This window comes from Neoarius graeffei, chromosome 13 (genome assembly GCF_027579695.1).
Source record: "Neoarius graeffei isolate fNeoGra1 chromosome 13, fNeoGra1.pri, whole genome shotgun sequence".
Lineage (NCBI taxonomy): Eukaryota > Metazoa > Chordata > Actinopteri > Siluriformes > Ariidae > Neoarius > Neoarius graeffei.
This window is the reverse complement of record NC_083581.1, coordinates 60,266,957-60,290,095: the sequence shown is the minus strand read 5'-3', so window position 1 is coordinate 60,290,095 and position 23,139 is coordinate 60,266,957. Positions and strand designations below refer to the sequence as shown.

Genomic DNA, 23,139 nt, shown 5'->3' with positions numbered 1-23,139 from the left:
CGCGCAGATCCGATGAGGTTTTTTTTGGGGGGGGGGGGGGGGGGGGGGGGGGTTGGAGTGTCTGATTACAATTTCATCAAAGTAAATTCTGTATTAAAATTACTAAATAAGCCAATGCCGTTACAGTCCATGAAACATAGGAAGTACAAGTATGAGAAGAAAACAGTAAATCAGAAAGCTGCGCACGTAAAGCCAATTACGTAACTTACGTTGGACTGATGGAAATCCTTGCGTGTGCAGTGAAGTGCAGCCAGCAGCAGATAATGGCGTGCAGCGAATTGGCTTTACGTGCGCAGTTTTCTGATTTACTGTTTTCTTCTCATACTTATACTTCCTATGTTTCATGGACTGTAACGGCATTTGCTTATTTAGTAATTTTAATACAGAATTTACTTTGATGAAATTATAATCAGACACTCCGACGCCCCCCCCACCCAAAAAAAACCCTCATCAGATCTGCACGATTGACACAAGTCCTCCAGACAGCCGTGAAAAAGGCAGCATCCACCAAAAGGCGTGCCGTTTGCATCCATGTTAAATTGTAGTGTCCACACACATTCAACAATGTCCGGGACTAAAGTGGGTGGGGAGGAAAACACTTTCTTGGGTGTATAGAGAGAAATCAAGAGTGACAGAGCCATAATGCAGAGTGTTTTATGAAATTAGGCAAACTCAATGTACAAGATTGATACAGAAATTGTTTTTAGTGTGGGAAAAAACATCCATTTAATGACTCACCATCGACTGAGCCAGTCAATAGCAGCCCTGTGTAACTGTAAATGTCCTGCTCCTTGGCCAGCACTGGCCAACGTTGCCATGATAACCATGAGCTCGGGAAAGCCGGCTCCATCTCCGCTTGCCAGCATCTCCGTGGCCATGGGGATGAGGGTACTGAGCAGCACGGTGCACACGCCTTCACCCACTTGGCTGTTGTCTCGCACGATGTAAGAAGTGAGGAGCTGCAGCAGCTGCCGGTTCTCCTGCACCGTGTCCAGTTGGTCCGAGTCTTTGGGTGGTGAGGCGGTCATGCGAGTGAGCCAGGCCTGCAGCCTGACTGGCTCCACACAGGCCAGCTGTGCCAGAGAACCACACAGACTCAACAAGCTTGGGTTGGGGCTCTTCTCAGCTACATAGAACAAATAGAAAGGAATAAATTAGATATACTGGACAGTGTGTGGCCTAAAAATCATTCTTCCACTGTTTTCCATAACTTACTGAGCTGGAAAAGCTTGGTAAAGAACTTCAGAACCCTGTTGCAAAACTTGGCAGATAAATTTTCATTTGCGGTTGCCATCATGATTTGTACCAGTTCACCACTGCAGAAACAAATAAAGGCGATGCTCATTTTAAAACAAGCCATTTCTCTGGGGATACAGAGAGAGAGAGAGAGAGAGAGAGATATTAAGATGTGTGGTACCTGAAGGAAAAGAATTCCTCCATGGCTTTGCGGACCTGGCTGCTCTCCAGCTGTTTCTCCAGGTACTGCAAACACTCCTCCAACACAGACTCATCTAAACCACTGAAAGACAACCAGAGAGAATGATCACAATAACATTCAAAACTAGAGTCGACAATTCCCCTGCTGGAAATTGTGAGAGGGATGCAGTGCGCAAAGCAATGTGGTCACGCATGTTCGCTAGCTGTGAATGTGTCACTTGCTATGATGCTTCAATGCAATGATTATGTGCGTGTTTGAGACAGCAGCCCCCCCCCTGCTCCCAGTTGGCATGGCGACGGTCCTGAGAAGGCGCTGAGTCACACAAAATGTCAGTTTTTGGCTGATTTTTGCTCAGGACCAGGGCTCGAACAACGACGAATAACTCGAAAACGAAAGCAGCTATTCACAAAATTCTTTCACAGTGAGTGCCACAAGGGTCTCCTGAAGACTGTGATACAATTTTTTTGTCCCTAGTGTAAAAACTGAGGACACTAGAGCGAGTTAAAAACGAGTGACTTAAAAACGAGTGACTTTTCAGCCACGTTTATAATGGCAGTCAATGAGGCCGCTCGCCTGCGCTCTCCTCAGTTTGAGGCTCCTCATTCAAAAACTGTAAATCCTATCGGTTAGGTAGACACATTGTGTGAATCAGGACATGTGTGACTACTACTTTTGAGAAAATTATGTCTGTAGAGTGAAAATTGTGGCTGAAAACACCAGTTTAAAGGAGAAAGTTTGAGGGGTTTTTTTCAGGCCCTCTACACTCTAACTTAACGAGCTCCACTCGTGTGTAACGCAATAGACACCCATTATAAACTCTGAATTTCTCCATTTTTGCTCATGGTGTTTGAGCCGGGACTGATCCAAAAGTATAGAACCTAGCAAAAAAGTTGAATGCCAGATCCACACAGGAGAAGTTTCTCTACGTTTTTACGTTTGAATCATGTCTCTAGGTCAATGCATGCCAGAGCAGCGGAGGTTTGAAAAAGTGCGTTGTTTTTCAATTAATTACACAGAAATGAACGGGAAATTTTGGACGATTTTTTCGCGACGTAGTCGCGAAAAAATCATAGAATAATGAACAAAGTAACAGCACACCGAGTCCGATCGAGCCGCACGTTTTGATATATTGTTGTCTGTGTGCGACGTACGGTTATTGAGTTATTACGAATCAAAATTTGTACGGAAGATGGGGTTTTTTGGACCTGCGATTTTGAGCTGTTGGTGGCGCTAGAGAGTTTAAGGTGGTGACTCGAAACTTGCTGAGAAGAACCTTGAGTTTGTCAAGAAGCAGTGTGCAAAATTGCAGAACTTTTCCAGAATATGACGTCAAGATATGAGCCAAAGGACACTTTTCCCAGTTGTAGCGCCCCCTAGCGGCCAACTTGTTCCACTTTTTTTGTGGGCCTTCGTGGAGGGGTGGGGCATAACGCCACCATGTTCTGTTAAGATATGCCAAAGCGCGGCCGAGATATGAGCACACTTCCTGTTTCACGTCTGCGCAGCCAATTTTGATTGGCTGCCACGGCCAAACGCTTATGAAATTCGAAAAAACCGGGAATGTCTTTTTTGCAGCTTAGTCTAAAGTTGGCATGTACCAAGTTTGGGAGAAATTGGTCAAAAATTGAGGGAGGAGAAGCATTTTAATTGATTTTCAAAAAATTCAAAATTGCAGGAAAACTTTCCGAGGTTGACAATTTTGTCAGAGGGTGCGCTGTATTCGTCTTGGCCCAAGGATTCCAGGGATACCAAGTTTTTGAAAATCGGACCAACGGTTCAAAAGTTACAAGCAGAAATGTACCTGCGAATTTGAGCTGTTGGTGGCGCTAGTGAGTTTAAGGTGGTGACTTGAAACTTGCTGAGAAGAACCTTGAGGTTGTCAAGAATCAGTGTGCAAAATTTCACAACTTTGCGCCAGACCGTTCTAGGGGTAGCTATAAAAGTGTGTAGTTTTTCAAATAATTCCATAGAAATGAATGGGAAATTTTGGGTGATTTTTTCGCGACTATGTCGCGGAAAAAAAAAATCACATTTTGATGAACAAAGTAATAGCATACCGAGTCCGATCGAGCCGCACGTTTTGATATATTGCTTGTCTGTGTGCCACGTACGGTTATTGAGTTAAGTGCCGAAATTTGTACGGAAGATGAAAGCGGAAGAAGAAACACGTAGAACAATAGGTTGCAGTGCAGCAGCACTGCATCCTAATTAACATCATCCTTTAGATCTTCGATGACATTAAACATCTCCCGTCTCACCTGCTGGGGTCAGAGTGGTTGGCAATGATGTTGTAGCAGCCAGTGATTAGACGCTCATATACACGGGCCAGAAAGGAATCGGACTCGGCAGGGCCCAGGATCCTCTCTAATGAGGTACTGCAGATCTCTGCAACACTCTCTGTGCTGCTCTCCAATAACAATGGCAGCAGTGTCCGGATCACCTGGGGAGGGTTCAGCTCCTCTGTCCTATAGGAAGTCACGTTTATGTGCAAGTGGGCTCAAAAAAAACCATGCCTAGACTTCTTTAATTTACACAGTGCATTTCATGTTATTGGATTCATTTTTATTTATTTATTTACTGGGGGTTTAAAATGCAACTTACACAATGAGATCTCCAGTGAGGCGCACCAGTGTGAGCAGGATGTGTTTGAGTGAGGAAGCTAATGGTAGAGACTGGTTGCTGAGCGTACCAAGGTGGGCTGCCTGGATAGCACTGATGTAGCTCTCTGAGGGAATGGTATCATTGGCAAAAGCATTTCGCTGCAGGGGGGAAAGTACTTACAATAAGCTTGTTGCTGATGGAAAAACAAGCAAACATTCTATTCAGTCATAAACTGGACTTGTAGGAGGACACTTACCCAGGAGCCAATGTTGGGAAACTCATTAGTGTGAATGTTGTTCCATGTCTCACACAGAGTCTGAAGTGCAGATGGCAGATTCTGCATAACTGATGGACCTGAAATGACAAAAATATATTAGCTGCAATTAGTAATGTAAATAGTATACAAAAACTGCAAATTATAATTTAGCCCAAACCTAGAATTCCACTCCCACTAGAGAAATATAACGAAATAACCACAGCAAGCAATTAAGCCATTTTTCCTTGGATGATAAACATATAGAGAGACACTTAAGTATTTTGTCGGAGTAAGATTTTATGGATAATAAATACACAAATTCTGGTTATGAAGGTGATGTTTACCTGACTTATCAATTCAAGTAACCTATTCAGGCTGGGCAGCGTTAATCTACTCATCATACGTTTTGATCACATATGCAACACTTAAAGTAAAGGTTTGGCCAAAAATTAAATTTACACAAACCTTATATTAAAAACTAGATAGAACTCGACGCCAACGGCGTCGATGGGGATGCCTCCGCCCGGTAGACTACACGCCTTAAAGGAACAGTCCACCGTACTTCCATAATGAAATATGTTCTTTTCTGAATTGAGACGAGCTGATCCGTACCTCTCCGAGCATTGTGCGACCTCCCAGTCAGTCAGACGCGGTGTCACTCCTGTTAGCAATGTAGCTAGGCTCAGCATGGCCAATGGTATTTTTTGGGGCTGTAGTTAGATGCGACCAAACTCTTCCACGTTTTTCCTGTTTACATAGGTTTATATGACCAGTGACATGAAACAAGTTCAGTTACACAAATTGAAACGTGGCGATTTTCTATGCTATGGAAAGTCCGCACTATAATAACAGGCGTACTAACACCTTCTGCGCGCTTTGACAGCGCATTGATACCTTCACTCCTGCTACTTGTCTTGGTGGTCACGTTGGTTGTATTGACGGAAGTTGGGGGGGGCGGGGGAGAGGGAAAAAAAAAAAAAACAGGAGTGAAGGTATCAATGCGCTGTCGAAGCGCACAGAAGGTGTTAGTACGTCTGTCATTATAGTGCGGACTTTCCATAGCATAGAAAATCGCTACGTTTCAATTTGTGTAACTGAACTTTGTTTCATGTCACTGGTCATATAAACCTATGTAAACAGGAAAAACGTGGAAGAGTTTGGTCGCGTCTAACTACAGCCCCAAAAAATACCATTGGCCATACTGAGCCTAGCTACATTGCTAACAGGAGTAACAGCGCGTCTGACTGACTGGGAGGTCGCACAAAGCTCGGAGATAGGGTTGGGCGGTATTACGGTAAGAAGGTATCCCGAGGTATCCAAAAGTACCAACGGTATCGGTCTCATTACCGTCATTTTAAAAAAATATATAATATCTAAATAAATATGGAGTACATGAGGTCATAATATAAAATAATAAATTGAAGATCATCCCGAATAACTGTGTGATCGTATTTTCACTAATTCTATCAATTTCCTAAAGAAGTTCTCATCGCGTGCAGGGTTGTTTATGTCGTTACCATGGCAACCCTGCGTGACATTTGGAGTCTGACAGAAAGCTTCGCAAGAGACTGAGACCGCGGTTGAAAGATGGCAAGTCAAGATAACGAGTTAGTGGCAAAAAAAAAAAAAAAAAAATACAACATCGGCAGTGTGGCAGTATTTTGGTTTCAAACCAAACGAAAAGGAAGAGCCAGCAATAATGTAAATGACCGCGCAAAATCGAAAAAATCTAATATGTCCCCTAAGGCACACCATAGCCTGGGGTACTCCACTTCCACGAGATCTCTCCAATGAGTTGTGTTTTGAGTAGGTTACATGAGTAACAACAAGGTAAAATAATATAACGTATGACATTTGGGATGTGGGTAATAAACGTTTGAAATGTCATCTACTGAAGAAACGGAAGAAAACATCGTAGCGTAAACTGTTAGGTTTCTGGTGGGAATTAGCAATGCGCTTGCTATCTTTGTTGGGTGTGTTAAACCGTATGGATTTAAGTGGAATAATTGTAAGGAGTTATGTGATCAAGACAACGTTTTAAGCAAGGTAAGGCCATTTGATTATTAATTTCCCCGCCATGGCATGACGTGGGCCCATATGATTTTGCCTTGTGCAGCTATCACGCATTTGAATTAGGTTCGCCTCATTTGCGCTGAAGAATATGGTTTATCGCGCAGTCTAAACGGACTTGGGTGTTGGTTGATTCTTTTTCTTTTCTTTTTTTATTTCCCATGCTTGAAAGGGTATGATCCTGCTCATCGTGTACTTTTTTTGATGGAGTAGGTGAAATAGTGCTGCAAATGGCGTTTCAACGCACACGTGTAAACGACAGTTGAATGCTATTTTCAAGATGAAGGAAGAGTTGCGTGATGCTTTGAAATCTCTCTTAATCCATTCATCAATGCACAAAATTCACTTTGCTGCTTAATCTATACCACAATGCACATAATTCGCTATGCTGCTTTTAAATAGTACATTTGAGGCATAGGCGCAGGTCTGGACAAGGTCCGCCGGTATAGGCGCACGTTACACAGTAGGCCGAAACAAAAATATTTTTTTCTCGGTAATACCGTATACCCCGGGAAAACACAGAGACAGTTTAAAGGTATCAAAATTTGGATACCGCCCAACCCTACTCGGAGAGGTACGGAGCAGCTCGTCTCAATTCAGAGAAGAACATATTTCATTATGGAAGTACGGTGGACTGTTCCTTTAAGTTGTGATTTGGGGATGGACATTTGACCTCACAGTAATCTTGACCTGTGACCTTTAAACCTCAAAATCTAATCAGTTTATGTTTGTCCCCAAATGGTGAAAGTTTGGTGAAATTCCTTTCATTTGCCTTGGAGATATTGTGTTCACAAGGTTTTTGGACAGACATTTGACCTCACAGTGACCTTGACCTTTTGATCTTAAAATCTAATCAGTTTATGTTTGTCCCAAAGCGCACAAATGGTGCAAGTGTGGTGAAATTCCTTTCATTAGCCTTTGAGATATCGTGTTCACAAGGTTTTGGGACGGACGCACGGACAACCCAAAAGCATAATGCCTCCTGCACCTTAAGGTGGCGGAGGCATAAAAAGGCAAGCCACAAGTCTGTCATCTGTTATTTGCTAGCTACACAGCCTAACAGATCCAGTGCATTAATAAAAAAAAAAGGCCAAAACATCAAAAGCTGATCAGTTTTGTTTAAGGGGAAAGTCTCCCTTTTATTTTCAAACAGCCTCTTTTTCAAACAGGTCTATTTCACGGGGGGTGTTAGGGGTCGTCCTGTGCAAATGCACAGTACCCTTACCAAGCTGATTGGCTTTGCAGCGCGTGGAACCAATAGACAACACAGCAGCATAGCCTTGCAGTTTGGCTTCTGTCGGCTTGTTCTCTCCATCCTCAGGGAGGCTCATTAACAAGTAGGATCTATCCAGGTAAAACAGACAAGAAAATACATTTGTTTCACTCAGATAAACAAAAAAAAATGAGGTAGTGCGTCAACTCACACAGGTGAATCCTGATTATGTAATAGGGAAAAAAAAAAAAAAAACCTATTCCTCATTGTAAGCCACAAATATAGTATGGACCTTGTGAAGGCTGTGTAGATGTCAATAAGCTGCAGTGTGGCAGGCAGCAGATTTTTGGTGATTTCCAAAGATTTGTGCAGGTCCGTCTCTGCTGCCACCTTGGAGAAATGCTCATTACGGGAGACTTGCACTTTGGAGATTACGGCGTCCAGTGTGTAAATGATCTGAAGGGAAGGAATCTGGTGAAGAGACACGATGCTGTTGGGATCCACACAACAGAATGATGAGATCTAAAAAAAAAAAAAAAGACCCAGACACAGAGAAGTTGTTCTTCAGTATTGTATTTATCCTGAGTAATAGAAGATAATTTTTATTTCAAAACATCTGGCCATTACCTGTCTGGCAATGTACTCCTCTGCAATCTCGACATCATATTTCACTGCACTGCATTTAGAAGAGACCACTTCAACCAAAGAAGTGGCATGATCTGCTTTCACTCCCTGCTTCACCAAGTTTTCCTGATTGGGGTGAAGAATGAACAACAGAAATGAGAAACGTGAGGGAACTTAAGGAAAACACATGCTGTGTTCACACTTATACTGGTACGATAGTGGTATAACTGTATCGATACAAAGTATACCGGTACAGTTTAGTGCATCTGTCCACACTAGCGAGAAATGTTTGCGGTTTTCTTTCACGGTAGTTGAAATGTGCGTGTGCGAAATGTTTCCGTGGTTACTGAGTAACTTCCTTCCGAGAATATGGCGGATGAAACAACGTGTGCGTGCTTTTTGTTGTCAATGTACAGTCTGTATTTCTGGTGGTCATTTATTCAGTCGAATCGTATAAAACGTACGAGGCAGTTGAGAAAGAAACAAAGAAAACGAATCTCCCTTTCTCCCCCCTCACTTTCTCCCTCTTCCTCCTTTCTTCCTCCCTGTCCCCCCCCATGTAGCTCCACGGTCGTTTTGAGCCATTTTACAGCTGGAAAGCACGGGCGTATTGCATTGTATGAATAACCCGGAAGACGTAGGAATGGTTCATTGCGGTTGCGCATTATATTTGTATCGATACAGAGCCGCTTCATCTGTCCACACTACAGCGAAGCGCTACAGTACGAAACCCACAAATGTATGGGTTTCGTACCGATACAGTTATACCGCTACAGTACCGGTATAGACCCTTCCCACGTGACGTCACGACAAACGCGGCCGCCATTTTGGACATGAACTACCAGTAGTCTACCACAGCCAACTAGGGGTCGACCGATAATCGGCCTGGCCGATATTCTGCATTTTTAGGGTTATCGGTATCGGCCATAATTTCCACTGATATGCCGATAACATGCCTTTTTGCAGCCATTCCGTTCCTAACGCGACTGTCACTGCACGTCCTTTCCTGCACTCGCCTCTCTGAGTTCAAGAACACGGTCCGGCCCACCACAACATCTGATTTGTTTGGCACAAGAGATGTAGCCAATCAACACGTGTAGCTAACCGCTGTGAACTGTTTCAAGGCGGCCGTACGGGCACTTGGGCAGAAGCAGGTCCCACTTCAAGGTAAGGACACGCTGCTTTTGCTGCAATAAGTCACAAACACACAAGCTGCAAAAGCACAACATTCATTATATGTTTACATTCTTCTACTACTCGTTAAAATTGTCCACTTGCATCTGTGTAGCCAGGCAAACTTAGCTTACGGAAGGAAGCACTTGAATTAGCCTACAACCAACTAGTCTCGCTGAAACTCCATGTAATGTTGTCCATAGTAAGCAGTCCCCAGCATAATGTAGGCTGCAGTCATTTTTAAATCCCCGTCTGGAAACGTTGTGAATGTGTCAGTAGTTCTACTCGAACAGCAGAATGACAGCCGTACAGAGAGGTGGTCAAGGGAAGACCAAATAAAACGTAGTGTTTGTGTTCTGTAGGCTAGCGCAAGCCTACTGGCTATTTGTTATGGTGATGAGTAAACTTCATGACGTGACTCGTGCTCAAAAAGTGCATTGCACTTGTACATGTTAGGTAACTTTATAAAGCGCTATTTGAACATTTAAACAAGCCAGGTGTGATATGGTGCTAGTAGGCTGTGTAATACTGTAGGGAGTTTGTCAGGACGCTTGTTGTGGGCTCAGTAATGAATTGTGTCGTGGATGCACACTTGCTTGGATAAACGCGAATGAACGAAATACATCAATTAAACTCTTGACTTAAATGTTCTTACGCTACTTCACATTGCGCTGTAATGTACTCCACTAGTATTTATAATTCTCGTGCAAGTGATTCTCCTCGCTAGCGCTTCTGATTCGGAAAGCGATATACTCAAAGATGCAGCCGCTCCTTTTAACCAGAGCTTTTAACATGCAGAGCAACTGTGCTTCCTTCACTACAATATAATCCTCCTAAATTGGGAATATTAGGCTTGGGCATTAAAAGCATTAGAATGTAGACGGTTACTTGTTAAGTTGTTACATAATAGGGAGTGATAGCCTACTTTACATTTGATTTTACTTTTTAAAAAATGCTGCAGGCAGCTCCCTACACTTGATTTGTTATTTAAAAACTACTTGAAGTTGGTAAGTTTTACTTAGTTCTTAGTGTAAAATAATCCAGAGTGTATTTTCATTTATTTTCCACTGAAAATGGTGAGCTGTAATATAGTAGGGAGTGATTTATTTTTTTTATTGGTGAATATTTATTATTATTATTTTAACTAATGTTTGACTTTATTGTACAAATGCTGCTGGCATCTCCCTGCACAAAATTTCATGTTCAATTTTACAATTAAACATACACTTCATGGATATGAAGGTCTGTGTCAGTGTGTGCTACGTTTAATTTCATGTGAATTATAATGTTTACATTTATCGGTTATTGGCATCCCAATTCCATAATAATCGGTATCGGCCCTGAAAAAAACATATCGGTCGATCCCTACAGCCAACAACGAGGAACGACGGCGAAGCATCGAAAGGAATATAGCCATCAAAGAAAGTTTTTACTTTCAGCAAGACTTCCATCATGCCATTATATTGTTGTGCACCTGGATGTAGTAACCATCAACACACAAGGCAAGATTTATCATTTTATCGGATCCCGACAGATGCTGACCGACGGAGAAGATGGATGGTCTCTAAAATATTGGCAAAATGATGTTTATTGACATAGCAATCGTGTGTAACGGGAAGCATTTGCATATCCGAAGTGTTGTTTACACATCAAAGATAAAATAAACCGATATAACAACGACTGCTGCTGCCAGGTTGGGGACACAAACTAGTAGAAAGGAAGTGTGCCAACAGTGCCAACACACTTCCTTTGTGGTCGATTCTGCTTTAAGGTAAGATGCATTTAATTATTCGTCTGCTGTGGGTTTGGAATCGGTAGCCTGACCGATGCGTTCATGTTTGTGGTGCCATTTGTTTGTTGACGCGTGTTGAAATGGAAGATTGGTTGTTGACAGGATTTCCAGTGATGCTTTGGTGCTGCTGTGGATCAGATGTGTTGAGTAGCCTGACTGTTTTTTTTTTTTTCTTGCGTGTGGTATCATTGTTGACGCGAGGTTGTTTTTTGAACATGCCAATGCGGACACGATTTCCCCTGATGAGTTATGACTTCAGATGCAATGCGTGTGTGGAGTCCGCGTGATATGTGCGTAAGATAGGCTTCTCATGTGTTTGGAGATCCGTGCTCTGAGACAAGCGCAAGCGCCCCCCCGCCCCCCCCAAGGGAAAAAAAGGGACCCCCCCCCCGAAAATATTGGCATAGTTCGAACACTGGGTTGGAGAAAGTAATGGCAAGTAGTGAGTGCACAAACCATAGAAGGTAAACTGTACACAGCGCCAGGGCAGCTTGATGGCATGTCTACTTTTAGATTGTGTTAGCTTATCAATGAACACACTCGTCACTCGACGAGTTTCACGTCTTTACGACGGATACTTAAATGTGTGTTAGGTATTATTGTTGCAGTCACTGTAGCAGCTAGATGAGCAAGAACCGAAAGGGTCTGTGCCATAAACCGTTATTTCTTCATGTCCAAAATGGCGGTCGCGTTTACGAAGGTCACATGAGTGAAAAGGGTCTATAGTTGCTAGTGTGGACAGGTGTTGCGGTACAAAAGTAGTTTCATATCGGTACAAAATCCCTAGTGTGGACAGGGTAAAAGATTTGTTCACATGATTATGATGTTCAAGAACTCACCTTAATCCAATTAACGTATGTGCTGACACCTAATCGAGATGACCACCTAAGTGTGTGTAGGATGTCGCTCTCACTGGGGTCGCTGTTACCCGTCTTCAGCTGCTCGATATAGGCTTTCGAGGGGGGAAGCACTCCTAGGATCCTCCAGAGAATCAGAAAATAGTACTGGAGAGAGCAGGCCTCCTGCATGGAATGAGTACCAGCAACACAAGTGTATTTTCATTCAAGTCCCAATCAGTTAAGTAAAATATAAAGCATATAAAAAACACACACACACACACACCCCAATTAACATCTAATTAGACAAAATCCAGGATCATAAATATGGAAAGGTCGCACACTAAAGAAGAAAGAGTTTGTCTGATTGCGATTTTTCTGAATGTTACTCACAAGCGGGGTAAGAGGTTTGCTTTCCTGTCTCCTGGCTGTGTCGACGCAAGACCCCGCAGCCAGTAGGGAGATGAGAGAGTAATACAAGTGGTCATATTTAACAGTTCCACTGAACAACACTTGGAAGACCTACAAGGAAAACCAGAATTTAGTCAAAAACGTAAACCACCAATAAAATAAAATGCATTGCAATAAACTATTTTTGTGCCGCAAACTGGGCAAGCATGGCGTTTGGCTTTACTTTGCTGTCAAGTCGACTCCGATCATCTTCTGAAGCTTCAGGGGAAAGGACGCAGTAGAACTTGGGCTGTAAATTAGAATCTAAACAAGAACACATGCAGTCGACAACATAACTTTTAGCTCTTCCTGCCAAAACTGACCAACTAGACAATAATGTGGACAATAATGGGAGGAGCATAAGCGATAGGACTTACTCCGGTCTGCTGAACAGTGCTTGGCCCAGTTTTCCTCCACTTCCTTAAAACCATAGTAGAGTGGGACGGAGCCTCTCTTTGTGCCTTCTTGGGCAGAGCTGGCTCCAGATGCAGGAGGAGTCAGAAGATTGTACTGCACCTGATCAAATAAACAATATCTAGCCACCGTAGCCGAGAGCAAACATTTTAATAAGCATGACAATTATGCAAAAAAATTATTTTCCTACTTGCTCAAACAGATACACAGGGGCTTTAGAGTATTGGTGCAGGAGGTAGTCAAAGACCAACAGAATGCGAGCCAGGTTAAGGGGCACAGCCTGGAGCTGGGAGTCTATGTGTGCGGCCACCTCGGCAATGGCCTGCGTGCAGAGAGTGAGGACAGTGCGACGGCCCTTTTCTGACAGGTTGTGGAAGATGAGCAGCAGCAGCTGGAGGTGCTCGACATTAAGGTCTTCCTCAGTGGGCATTGCTCCCTGCAAAGTGTGCTGCTTCAACGTGCCAACAAACCTGGATCAAGCAGAGGGAAAATTTCAGGAGGTTCTGCCTTATACCAGTAACATAGCAACTCAGTTACTTTCGTAGATCTTCTCCTCAGCTACCTCTGAACATCCAACAATCTCGAGTAAAGCTCAGTGACCCTGTCTTTGCAATAACTGCTCAGAGACTCTAGACCCTTTTCAGTCATGTGACCTTCGTAAACGTGACCGCCATTTTGGACATGTAGTGGACTTCGGCTCGAATCAGTTTGAATGCGAAGAAGGCGACAAACAAAAAACATAAAAGAAAAAGGAGCGAGATGCAGAAAAAACCTTCACTATCCAGCGACGTAGGGCATTTACAGGGCGAGCAGAGGGAGAGGTATTTGCAAAAATTGAGGTTGGCAGGCTTAGAGAACGACGTTTACCTGCTTCCACCAGGATTGTTCACTGACGTACGGAAGTACACGAAGCCCTCGTCTTTACCTGACTTCGGCCCACATGATCTGTATACCTATGTCATTAAAAACCCATTGCCATACACATACACGCCAACGTCCGAGGTTCCGGAGCGTGCTCCGGCTTGCTCCAGGAGTGCTCCAGCCGAGGTTCTGGAGCGCGCTCCGGCTTGCTCCCCCTCAAATTAAGCAGCGCACTCCGGCTTGCTCCAGAGCAAGCCGGAGCGCGCTGCTTAATTTGAGGGGGAGCAAGCCGGAGCGTGCTCCGGAACCTCGGCCGGAGCGCGCTGCTCAATTTGAGGGGGAGCAGGCCGGAGCGCGCTGCTCAATTTGAGGGGGAGCAGGCCGGAGCGCGCTGCTCAATTTGAGGGGGAGCAAGCCGGAGCGCGCTGCTCAATTTGAGGGGGAGCAAGCCGGAGCGCGCTGCTCAATTTGAGGGGGAGCAAGCCGGAGCGCGCTGCTCAATTTGAGGGGGAGCAAGCCGGAGCGCGCTGCTCAATTTGAGGGGGAGCAAGCCGGAGCGCGCTGCTCAATTTGAGGGGGAGCAAGCCGGAGCGCGCTGCTCAATTTGAGGGGGAGCAAGCCGGAGCGCGCTGCTTAATTTGAGGGGGAGCAAGCCGGAGCGGAGATACAGTAAAGGAAAAACTTGAGACTGAAAGGTTTTAACAGTCATCCAAATGACTGAACGTAAACATTGCTACAGTAACATACTAGCTACTATGTTGTTGACATTAGCTAGTCAACAATAGCTACTACAGAAGAACAAAGAGGTTACAATGGGTTATTTTAACCTGTTTGATTACACACTCACCGCCACAGAATGTTAACAGCAATGTAATGCCTTTTCTGGCTAATTTTATTCGTCTTACCTCCAACAAAGTGGTCACTACACAAGCGTTGGTATGCCGAGGGCTGCCAATCTTTCCTGTTAATGGCTGCTATCCATCTTCTCCGTCGGGATCCGATAAAATGATAAACCTTGCCTTGTTTGTTGATGGTTACTACATCCAGGTGCACAACAATATAGTGGCATGATGGAAGTCTTACTGAAAGTAAAAACTTTCTTTGCTGCCGTTCCTCAATGTTGGCTGTGGTAAACTACTGGTAGTACACGTCCAAAATGGCGGCCGCGTTTGTCGTGACGTCACGTGAAAAGGGTCCATAGAACCATTTACGACTTGGTTGTACCTGTTTTACAACAGCCTTTAAATCAACACTTCAAAGTGTAATACTCTCAAACAGAAATATTCTTATATTGTTTTATTTTGGGTGCGTGTGCTACTTAGATCCATTTTATAGGCCACCTCGGATAACACCTCGTACACTATGCATGCTGTATTACTGGCTCTTGCAGCACACGCGATCAGGCCGATTATCACTGAATTGCCAGAGGGGATTCCGCATTCCGATGATGTTAACAAAATAAAATTAGCAAAACTGAAAGAATGCCAGATGAATAATGGAAGTTGTTCTAGAAATGCTGAGTAATGCGATGATGAGGCTCACCTTTCCCAGACCTTCATGCACTCGGGGACATCAGGGTCACCCTGAAGGCTGGCTTTGTGCTGCCAAATGAGCAGCAGTCTCGAGAGCACAGACAGGGACTGTGGGTGGATGTACATGGGCCAGGGACCTTCAGAGAATGGAGCCACACCTAGCTGCTGCAGCAATGTATTCTGATTGCAAACAGAGTGTTCAGAGTGTTGGCCAAACAGCTAAACAGTCAGCAAATTTGTAAACTAAATCAATAGCGACACACATTATACCTGAAGGGCTGGAGAGGGCAAGTCTGATGTTACCAAAGAGTGGTTAAAATGGTACAAAGCAGAGGCAAATTCTTCATCAGAGGATGCTAAAGAAAAACCGAGCACAAACCGACACACATGAAGGTCCTGGTCTGTGCAAAGCCACATTCAAATTAATTACCAGTCACTTTTAGATCCATATGTACATATAAACAAAAAAAGCCACTCATACCCTTAACATCTTTGTCGACATCCTTGATGATGCTGGCCAGAGTGGCCATGTGCTGCTCAGCGAGGGACACACTCAAATAGTTGCGAATGAAGTTGTTCCTGGACTTCAGCATGGATGTGGTGATGAAATTCAGAATGCTAGAGGCCAGACCTAGGAACTGAAAAAGGAAAATATACACGCAGCTCAATAAAATGACCCAGACAGAGCTTGTTTTTTTTTTTTAAATTACTGCAGTGATTAAGACCAAAACATGTACAGGTCGAAGGCCTAGCTCAATTTAGTAAGCTTATACGTCCATATGGTTAACCCTTAGAACCCAACTGACGCAAATTCACATCACTTCTTCAGGACTGTGAAATAGAAATGACAAAATCCAAGGAAACAATTTTAGCAGGGGGTCTGGGGGGGCGCAGCTCCCCAGGAGCCGTGGGCCGCAGGGCCGCAGAAGCTGAACAGATTTTGTGTATATTGATAGATTTGAAGCATCGCCTGAAAGCAAATATTTTCTCAACCATGCCATTTAATTTGAACTGTTATTATTATGTTGAAATAATACAATTTGAACTGATTTACCTTTTAACTGATAAGGGTTCACTTGAAGAATGAAAATATATCAATAACATACCTCATATTGTAAATTCACTTATATTCTTGTGTCGATTTGTATCAATTCATTGGGTACCATAATGTCTTTTCCAGGGGGGAAATTCTAGACTGACTATTAAATAATAGTCACTAATGTTCTTGTTTTTGAACTGATTCAATACCAAAATGTCTTTCTTGTTAGACAGATTCTAGTCAAAAACTATATACAACTATTTACAAGTCAATTTTTATATGAGTGATTCCACACTTATGGGTACTGAAATGGGGACATGAACTTATTTTTAAAAATTCACCTAAAACCAGGGCTTTGAACCGGAATTTTTTTCCTATTGGTTCGTTCCGAACAGAAACGGAATTTTAACGTTTCCGGTTTTGGGTTCCACCATTAAATAGACGTTCCCGAACCGGTTAGAACAAAAAAATTTCCTTCCCGGAACGGTTAATTACGTTCCCTGTCAGCTGTTTAACAAATGGCTATAAAATTATGTCTCTGTCTCATCCAGCTTAAGCCAAATGTAGGCTAATTCTATTACAACCTTCACTAAATAAGACAAGAAATAATTCAAAACAATTATTTCAAATGTTGGCGATTTGGATTCTCAGTACGTCTTCCCATCTACACAAACAGAAAAAGTGCCAAAAATGCAAGATAATTCGTTTAGTGTGTTACCAAAGGCTAGTCAGGCCCTATAGAGGGCTACCGCATGACGTCACCGCGCCGCGAGATTTTGTTAGGCGCCATATTGGAAGTACACATCTATGCAAGTACATACATTCATAAACTACAGCTGAAATGTAGCCAGGGCCGGTTCTGCCCTAATCTGGACCCGGGTGCAACATCGCGCAACCCCCCCCCCCCAAAAAAAAAACAGTCTAAATCAGGACAACCATCACATAACTATAACTATAAACATTTTATATCAACTATTTTAACTAAATGGGCTATAATAAATAAGCCTGCAGGCAGCCACGGCGGGCTGCCTCAGAAAAGTAACCATTTGTCCTACCTTAAAACTCGTTTTGCATTTTCTGCCTCCTTTTTTGTATTTTCGACCCTCCGTTTATTTTCTTTCCTTTTCTGAAAACCCGATTTGTGTCCAGACATTTTGTTCTGCTACCAACGAACTAACTCGTCAGGTCTCGTCTCTCGAGCCCGCGATGATTCCCGTGGGAAGGGCAACAACTGATGCATTTTTACAAACAGCCAATAGGGAGGTTGCATCGTTCAGGCTCTTCTTTGCTCAGACACTCAGTAATGCACTTACTCACTAGTAGTCCACCTTCCCGCTCTCTCCATTCAGTCAGCGAACGTCACACAGGAAGTGAACCCCAGCGGGTCATAGAAACTTGCGCAGGAGAAGAATGACTATTTGTAGGCTACAGAAACTTTGAGGAACGAAATAAAAACCGGTATTAACCGGTTACCATTATTTTTAATAAGCGTTTCTGTTCCGGAACATAAAAAATAATAAAGTTTCTGGTTTCGTTTCTGTTCCATGTGAAATAGAAAAAGTTCCCGGTTTTCGTTCCTTGAACCGGTTCAAAGTCCTGCCTAAAACCATTTCTTTTTTTTACCATCAGGTCACAAAACATGTAATCTTTAATGAATATGTTAAAAGATAACTTTAATTTTCTGAGATGTAATAAAAACATATTTATATGCCAAAGTCAAGCCTATGAGTTCCAAAATGATGTCTGTTACATTACTTCTGTTACGATTGTCCATCTCGCGTCTGTTACAAATTAATTACAATCTAGCTATATACCATGTTAATCTTATTGAAAGAATGTGTATGTTTATTCTACTACACATGTTTATTAATTATATTTGCTAAAACATCACCTTCCTATGTTTCAAAAAGTAATTCTACATTGTTAAAATTGAGAATATATATGTCCACAAAACTTCTGTTACGTTCTGACTTTGGCATATAAATATGTTTTTATTACATCTCAGAAAATTAAAGTTATCTTTTAACATATCATTCATTAAAGATTACATGTTTTGTGACCTGATGAAAAAAAAGAAATGGTTTTAGGTGAATTTTTAAAAATAAGTTCATGTCCCCATTTCAGTACCCATAAGCGTGGAATCACTTATTTCCTTTGTTAGCAGTTTCTTCAGCTTAGAAATCCTACTCTTTTCTTTCTGACTTTCTATATGGCTTTTCCTTGCTCTTTTGGTCTCTCTTTCATTACATATTCATGATGACAATGAACATTATGAACAATAACAAGTTAAAACTACATAAAGAATAAATGTGAACAAGATGGTCTACCTGGTAATCTATAGTTCGACAGCTTCAATTTCACCAATTCCGCATGTTTTTTTCCTTTAACATGGTCAACCAAACGTGTTCTTCCACCAGAACCGTACTTCACATCCTGATGGCACAAGATGCAGTAAGCTTTCCCCGGTTCTTTTATCTCCCGTATGTGCTCATGGAGATATTCACTACCGGCTTTAAACTCCAGCCATCGCCAATTCCATGGATTTTTGACGCCGTTTTCCTTGTCAATGTTTTTGACATCGTCGGTCTCACCGTCCTCCCTCTGAACGATGTCCCTCCGTGACGTGGACATACCGCAAAATTCTCCTTTTCAAAACCGTTGATATCGAAAGCGTGTTTAAAGAGCACAATGGTAAAACGAAAAGAACACAAGATTCGCGCCATGGTTTGTAAGCATGGCACAAATGCCGTAAACTGGTCTGTCATTGTCGCAAAAGAAAAAAAAGATACCAAAAAAAATTACGATGTCGTTACAGAAAGAACAATTTGCGATAGGCTCTTTCCCAGACTCGCCGGCTCGGTGACACTCGCTGTACGAGACTACTAGCGGTCGGTAGACAACAACCCCTACCCCCCCCCCCCAATTTGTTATTGCAAAATTAGATGATTTACTAAAATTATATTTTTGGCGGCCAAATTCGCGGAATTCCGCGGATTTTTCACAGCCCTGCTTCTTGGTTGAACTGCTCACAAAGTTTTCACTGATGCAAGGTGGTCCAATGATGCTAGTTGCTTATCGAGGCAATGAAGTGCTACTGAGAAAATTCTTGACTTTAAAATCAAAATTTAAATCATTAGAATCTTCATTACAATCTGCATACAGCTCTGCGTCCATCTCGACACGCATTACTCTTGCTTGGATTATTCATGAACGTCACTGCATAGATATGGAACACATCACAAGAAAGAACTGGATCTTTGCAACGATGCTAGTTACATTTGGACAAACCAAATCACATTATGAAACAAATCAAACTTTTGCAAAGTAATATCCGGAATTTCTTCACCCATTTTCACACTCCAGCTCTCGGTTGAATAAGTCAAAGCCCCTACTGTTTCACAATGCTCCACATATCAAAGAGCAGTACTTACCGTTTGACAATTCTAGTTGTTTCTCTGTGCAACATAGCATTGTTGAGTAATCCGGTTTTGAATTCACAGCAAATAAAAATAACGTGGCCCACGTTTTCACAAATTGCTGAGTCATAGAATCATCATGCACTGTTAGCATTTTATGGTGAGATACATGTGTAAACAATTTCATTAGATGTAATCCCCCCCCCCCCGATATAAAATTGAATACAAGTTACGAATTAATATAAAATGTGCAAGTATGGCGGCATGGTGGTGTAGTGGTTAGTGCTGTCGCCTCACAGCAAAAAGGTCCGGGTTCAAGCCCTGTGGCCGGCGAGGGCCTTTCTGTGTTGAGTTTGCATGTTCTCCCCGTGTCCGCGTGGGTTTCCTCCGGGTGCTCCGGTTTCCCCCACAGTCCAAAGACATGCAGGTTAGGTTAACTGGTGACTCTAAATTGACCGTAGGTGTGAATGTGAGTGTGAATGGTTGTCTGTGTCTATGTGTCAGCCCTGTGATGACCTGGCGACTTGTCCAGGGTGTACCCCGCCTTTCGCCCGTAGTCAGCTGGGATAGGCTCCAGCTCGCCTGCGACCCTGTAGAAGGATAAAGCGGCTAGAGATAATGAGATGAGATGTGCAAGTATCATCATAAAAAATGACGGAAGAGCTGGATACCCTAAACCAGCGTTTCTCAACCCTTTTTCAGTCACGGCACCCTTCAGAAGTATGCAAACTCTCAAAGCATCCCCATATAAAATACACGCAGTCACGCTGACCCCGGCAGTGACGTTGTGACATGGGAAAGGGGGCCGTGAGACAAATTTTGATGCATGAGGCGGCGATGATCTGCATTCGTGTAACTATCGTTTTTTGGAATTTTAATTCATTTTATTTATTTCAACGTTAGAATATATAATTTTTTGACGGCACCCCGGTTGAGAAAGGCTGCCCTAGACTATTCGTTTGGGGGAGGTGGGGAGACACACACAACCAAGAAGCAGCATGTATAGTTAGTCTTTATAATGACCAAGATGAGAGCTTAAAAGTAAAGGTAGTGAAATTACCATGAAAACAGCACGGGCTCATAGGGTTAAATTCTGCAAAGGATCCTTTTAAACTACAAGTGACTGTTCAAAATATAAGACCAAGAATAAGGCTGGCAATGGGCCAATACCGGTCCCTGCAGAACAGTTAACACGTACGACTCCCCCATCAGTACGCCAACATGCTTATTTTATAAATAACCTTCAGATGACGATCTATGGATTTGCTCCTTGAGACTTTTCATCACGAGGCTTTGCCGACGTTCCAGTTGCACTTTATCAGTAAACTAAAGCTACAAGATGGCGAGTCCAAATAAGCGTAGCGTAGTTATCCTTAAGCTGCAGATTTCATCTTCATTCTTCTTGAAAGTCAGTTCTCAATACATTATGATGCAGGAAGAAAATCTGTTTGGTATTATCTATTAAGCTAGCCGAACACTACGCCAATCCACGCGGTACCGAACTGACCCATTTCAGAGCCGACTCCCGACAGGGCACGCACATATCCCCGACTAATTCACGACTGAAAGAAAGCAGAGGTTAATATCTTGGGCCATTATTAAAAAATGTTCTGTTTCCGGTCCACCGGCCGGGTGAGTGCCGTTTGTGTGGGTGAAATTTTTTTAATGCCGGTTTTTCGACATTTTTTTCGGGTTCGTAAATCTAAAATCGAACTTGACATTTACGCATTCCCAGGGCTTTCCACTAAGGCTCATACTAGCCAGCCATGACAAATAAGTAGCCAGCCGGGGGGAGTAAACACAAAATAAACTCCTGTGCACGCAGTTCCCAGGGTTAAGTGTATTTTCCACAGACCATTTATTTATTCACTTTACTCAAATACAACATAAAATGGAAGTAAATCATCTTTCTTTTCTTGTGTATTGCATCATGAGGCGTTCCTGGCTTGTAAATCTCTTATTTTCGGTGCATGACACATTCACGCAACTGAGCATGCGCCCAGTGCGCGCGCACACCGCATGTCGGGGCGCGGATCTCCCTTGATCAACGGTTCAGTTTGACATTGTCAGTCCGTTCATTTTTCGAAAAGATAGAAGTCACATGATCACGAAATATCACGTGTTATATGCGAAAGATATGATTGGCTATTGCTAGCGACTCTCGCCTATCAGTCTGGCTCCCGATTAGTTTTTCGAATCGGCTGTGAGACGAGTCGGTACCATCGAAAACTAGTCTTTACGCCTGACTCGCGACTTCAGTTGGCTCGGTACGCTGAAAATCGGCGTAGTGTGCGGCTAGCTTTATAGGTTCTACATTTGTTCATGATAAATCAATTTAAAATAAGAAAAAAAAATCAATCCGGGATGTTCCTTAAATTTTGCATCCCTAGATTTCACAGATCAGCTCGAATACACAGCAGTCCGTCCTCACCAGCTCAGGGTCCTTCCGGCTAGCCAGGATGTTGCCATTCTCTCCCGCGTTCTGTTTGCTAGGGCTCTTGAGCCTTGGCGAGGTCTCCAGAGGAGGTGGTGGAGGAGGAGGGGGAGGTGCCACCTTCTCTTTACTGGGAGAGATGGTCTCCTCAAACCAAAGGCCTAAAATGGGCTCACTGTCATCATCTGTGAATATGCAGACAGACAAGTTCATCTCCAAATTCACTTATGGCAGTGTATGCAGACAAACAGAGCTTCTGTTTCCACAAACCGTGTACAAGACTACTTGAAGCCTTTATTGTTGGAAAAAAATTAAATAAATTAAAAAAAAAAAAAAAAAAGTTGCACATTGAGACACTACAAGGCTGAGCTAATGCAGAAATCTGCTGACCTGAGACACAAGTTGCTCTTGTCCTCTCCTGTCTTCTCTCTGCTGAAATAACGGACACTGTCACTAGGTGTGCAGGCTACCATGGCGGTGCAGTTAAGCAGAGCATGCTTGGTGTGCAACAGCACTCTGCAGCAGAATTAAACCAGAGATGCCTACCCCAAATTTTGAATTTCAGTATTCTTGAAAACATTTTTCAGTATTTTGGAATGACTTTCAGTAACATTAATTTATGCGCATTTCCATTATAAAAGAGGTATATATACCAATATGTTTAACATTTAAATTATTAAAAAGAACTGGTGTGTGAATTGAATAAACAAATCGCGAGCAGCCATCTCAACTGAATTTCCACAGCATACAATAGATCACATTTTTATAAATACAATAGTGTTCCCTGTTTGCAGACATTACGGTTGACTACCAATCATTGGTATTGAATGCAACTCCTCAAAAGTATTATATTACATTGCCTGGCAAAATGTTCTACCTGTTAACGGATTCTAATAAAATTTTTAAAAAATCTCTTATTTCATGCCAAAGAGAGTCCGACATTGTTATCTTAATGTCCCAATATATAAATACTTCAGCATAATGCTTCAG

General features: G+C 42.8%; 1 protein-coding gene across 7 annotated transcripts in view; it reads right to left on the bottom strand.

Annotated features, from left to right (window-relative positions):
• ubr4 (ubiquitin protein ligase E3 component n-recognin 4) overlaps positions 1–23,139 on the bottom strand; it is a 154,517-nt gene that overhangs the window by 94,044 nt on the left and 37,334 nt on the right. For 4 of the 7 annotated variants that reach the window (XM_060938226.1, XM_060938228.1, XM_060938229.1 and 1 more), the window contains exons 15-33: positions 22,540–22,581; positions 22,147–22,334; positions 15,742–15,898; positions 15,531–15,616; positions 15,271–15,440; positions 13,058–13,337; positions 12,831–12,969; positions 12,638–12,717; positions 12,397–12,525; positions 12,007–12,189; positions 8,206–8,328; positions 7,871–8,100; positions 7,591–7,709; positions 4,296–4,393; positions 4,040–4,197; positions 3,697–3,903; positions 1,418–1,519; positions 1,216–1,316; positions 739–1,126 (exon numbers count right to left, since the gene is read on the bottom strand). In XM_060938226.1, the coding sequence (XP_060794209.1) occupies positions 739–1,126; positions 1,216–1,316; positions 1,418–1,519; positions 3,697–3,903; positions 4,040–4,197; positions 4,296–4,393; positions 7,591–7,709; positions 7,871–8,100; positions 8,206–8,328; positions 12,007–12,189; positions 12,397–12,525; positions 12,638–12,717; positions 12,831–12,969; positions 13,058–13,337; positions 15,271–15,440; positions 15,531–15,616; positions 15,742–15,898; positions 22,147–22,334; positions 22,540–22,581 (2,980 nt within the window). The remainder of the gene's footprint in view (positions 1–738; positions 1,127–1,215; positions 1,317–1,417; positions 1,520–3,696; positions 3,904–4,039; positions 4,198–4,295; positions 4,394–7,590; positions 7,710–7,870; positions 8,101–8,205; positions 8,329–12,006; positions 12,190–12,396; positions 12,526–12,637; positions 12,718–12,830; positions 12,970–13,057; positions 13,338–15,270; positions 15,441–15,530; positions 15,617–15,741; positions 15,899–22,146; positions 22,335–22,539; positions 22,582–23,139) is intronic. The other 3 variants (XM_060938230.1, XM_060938232.1, XM_060938227.1) reach the window with 2 other exon arrangements.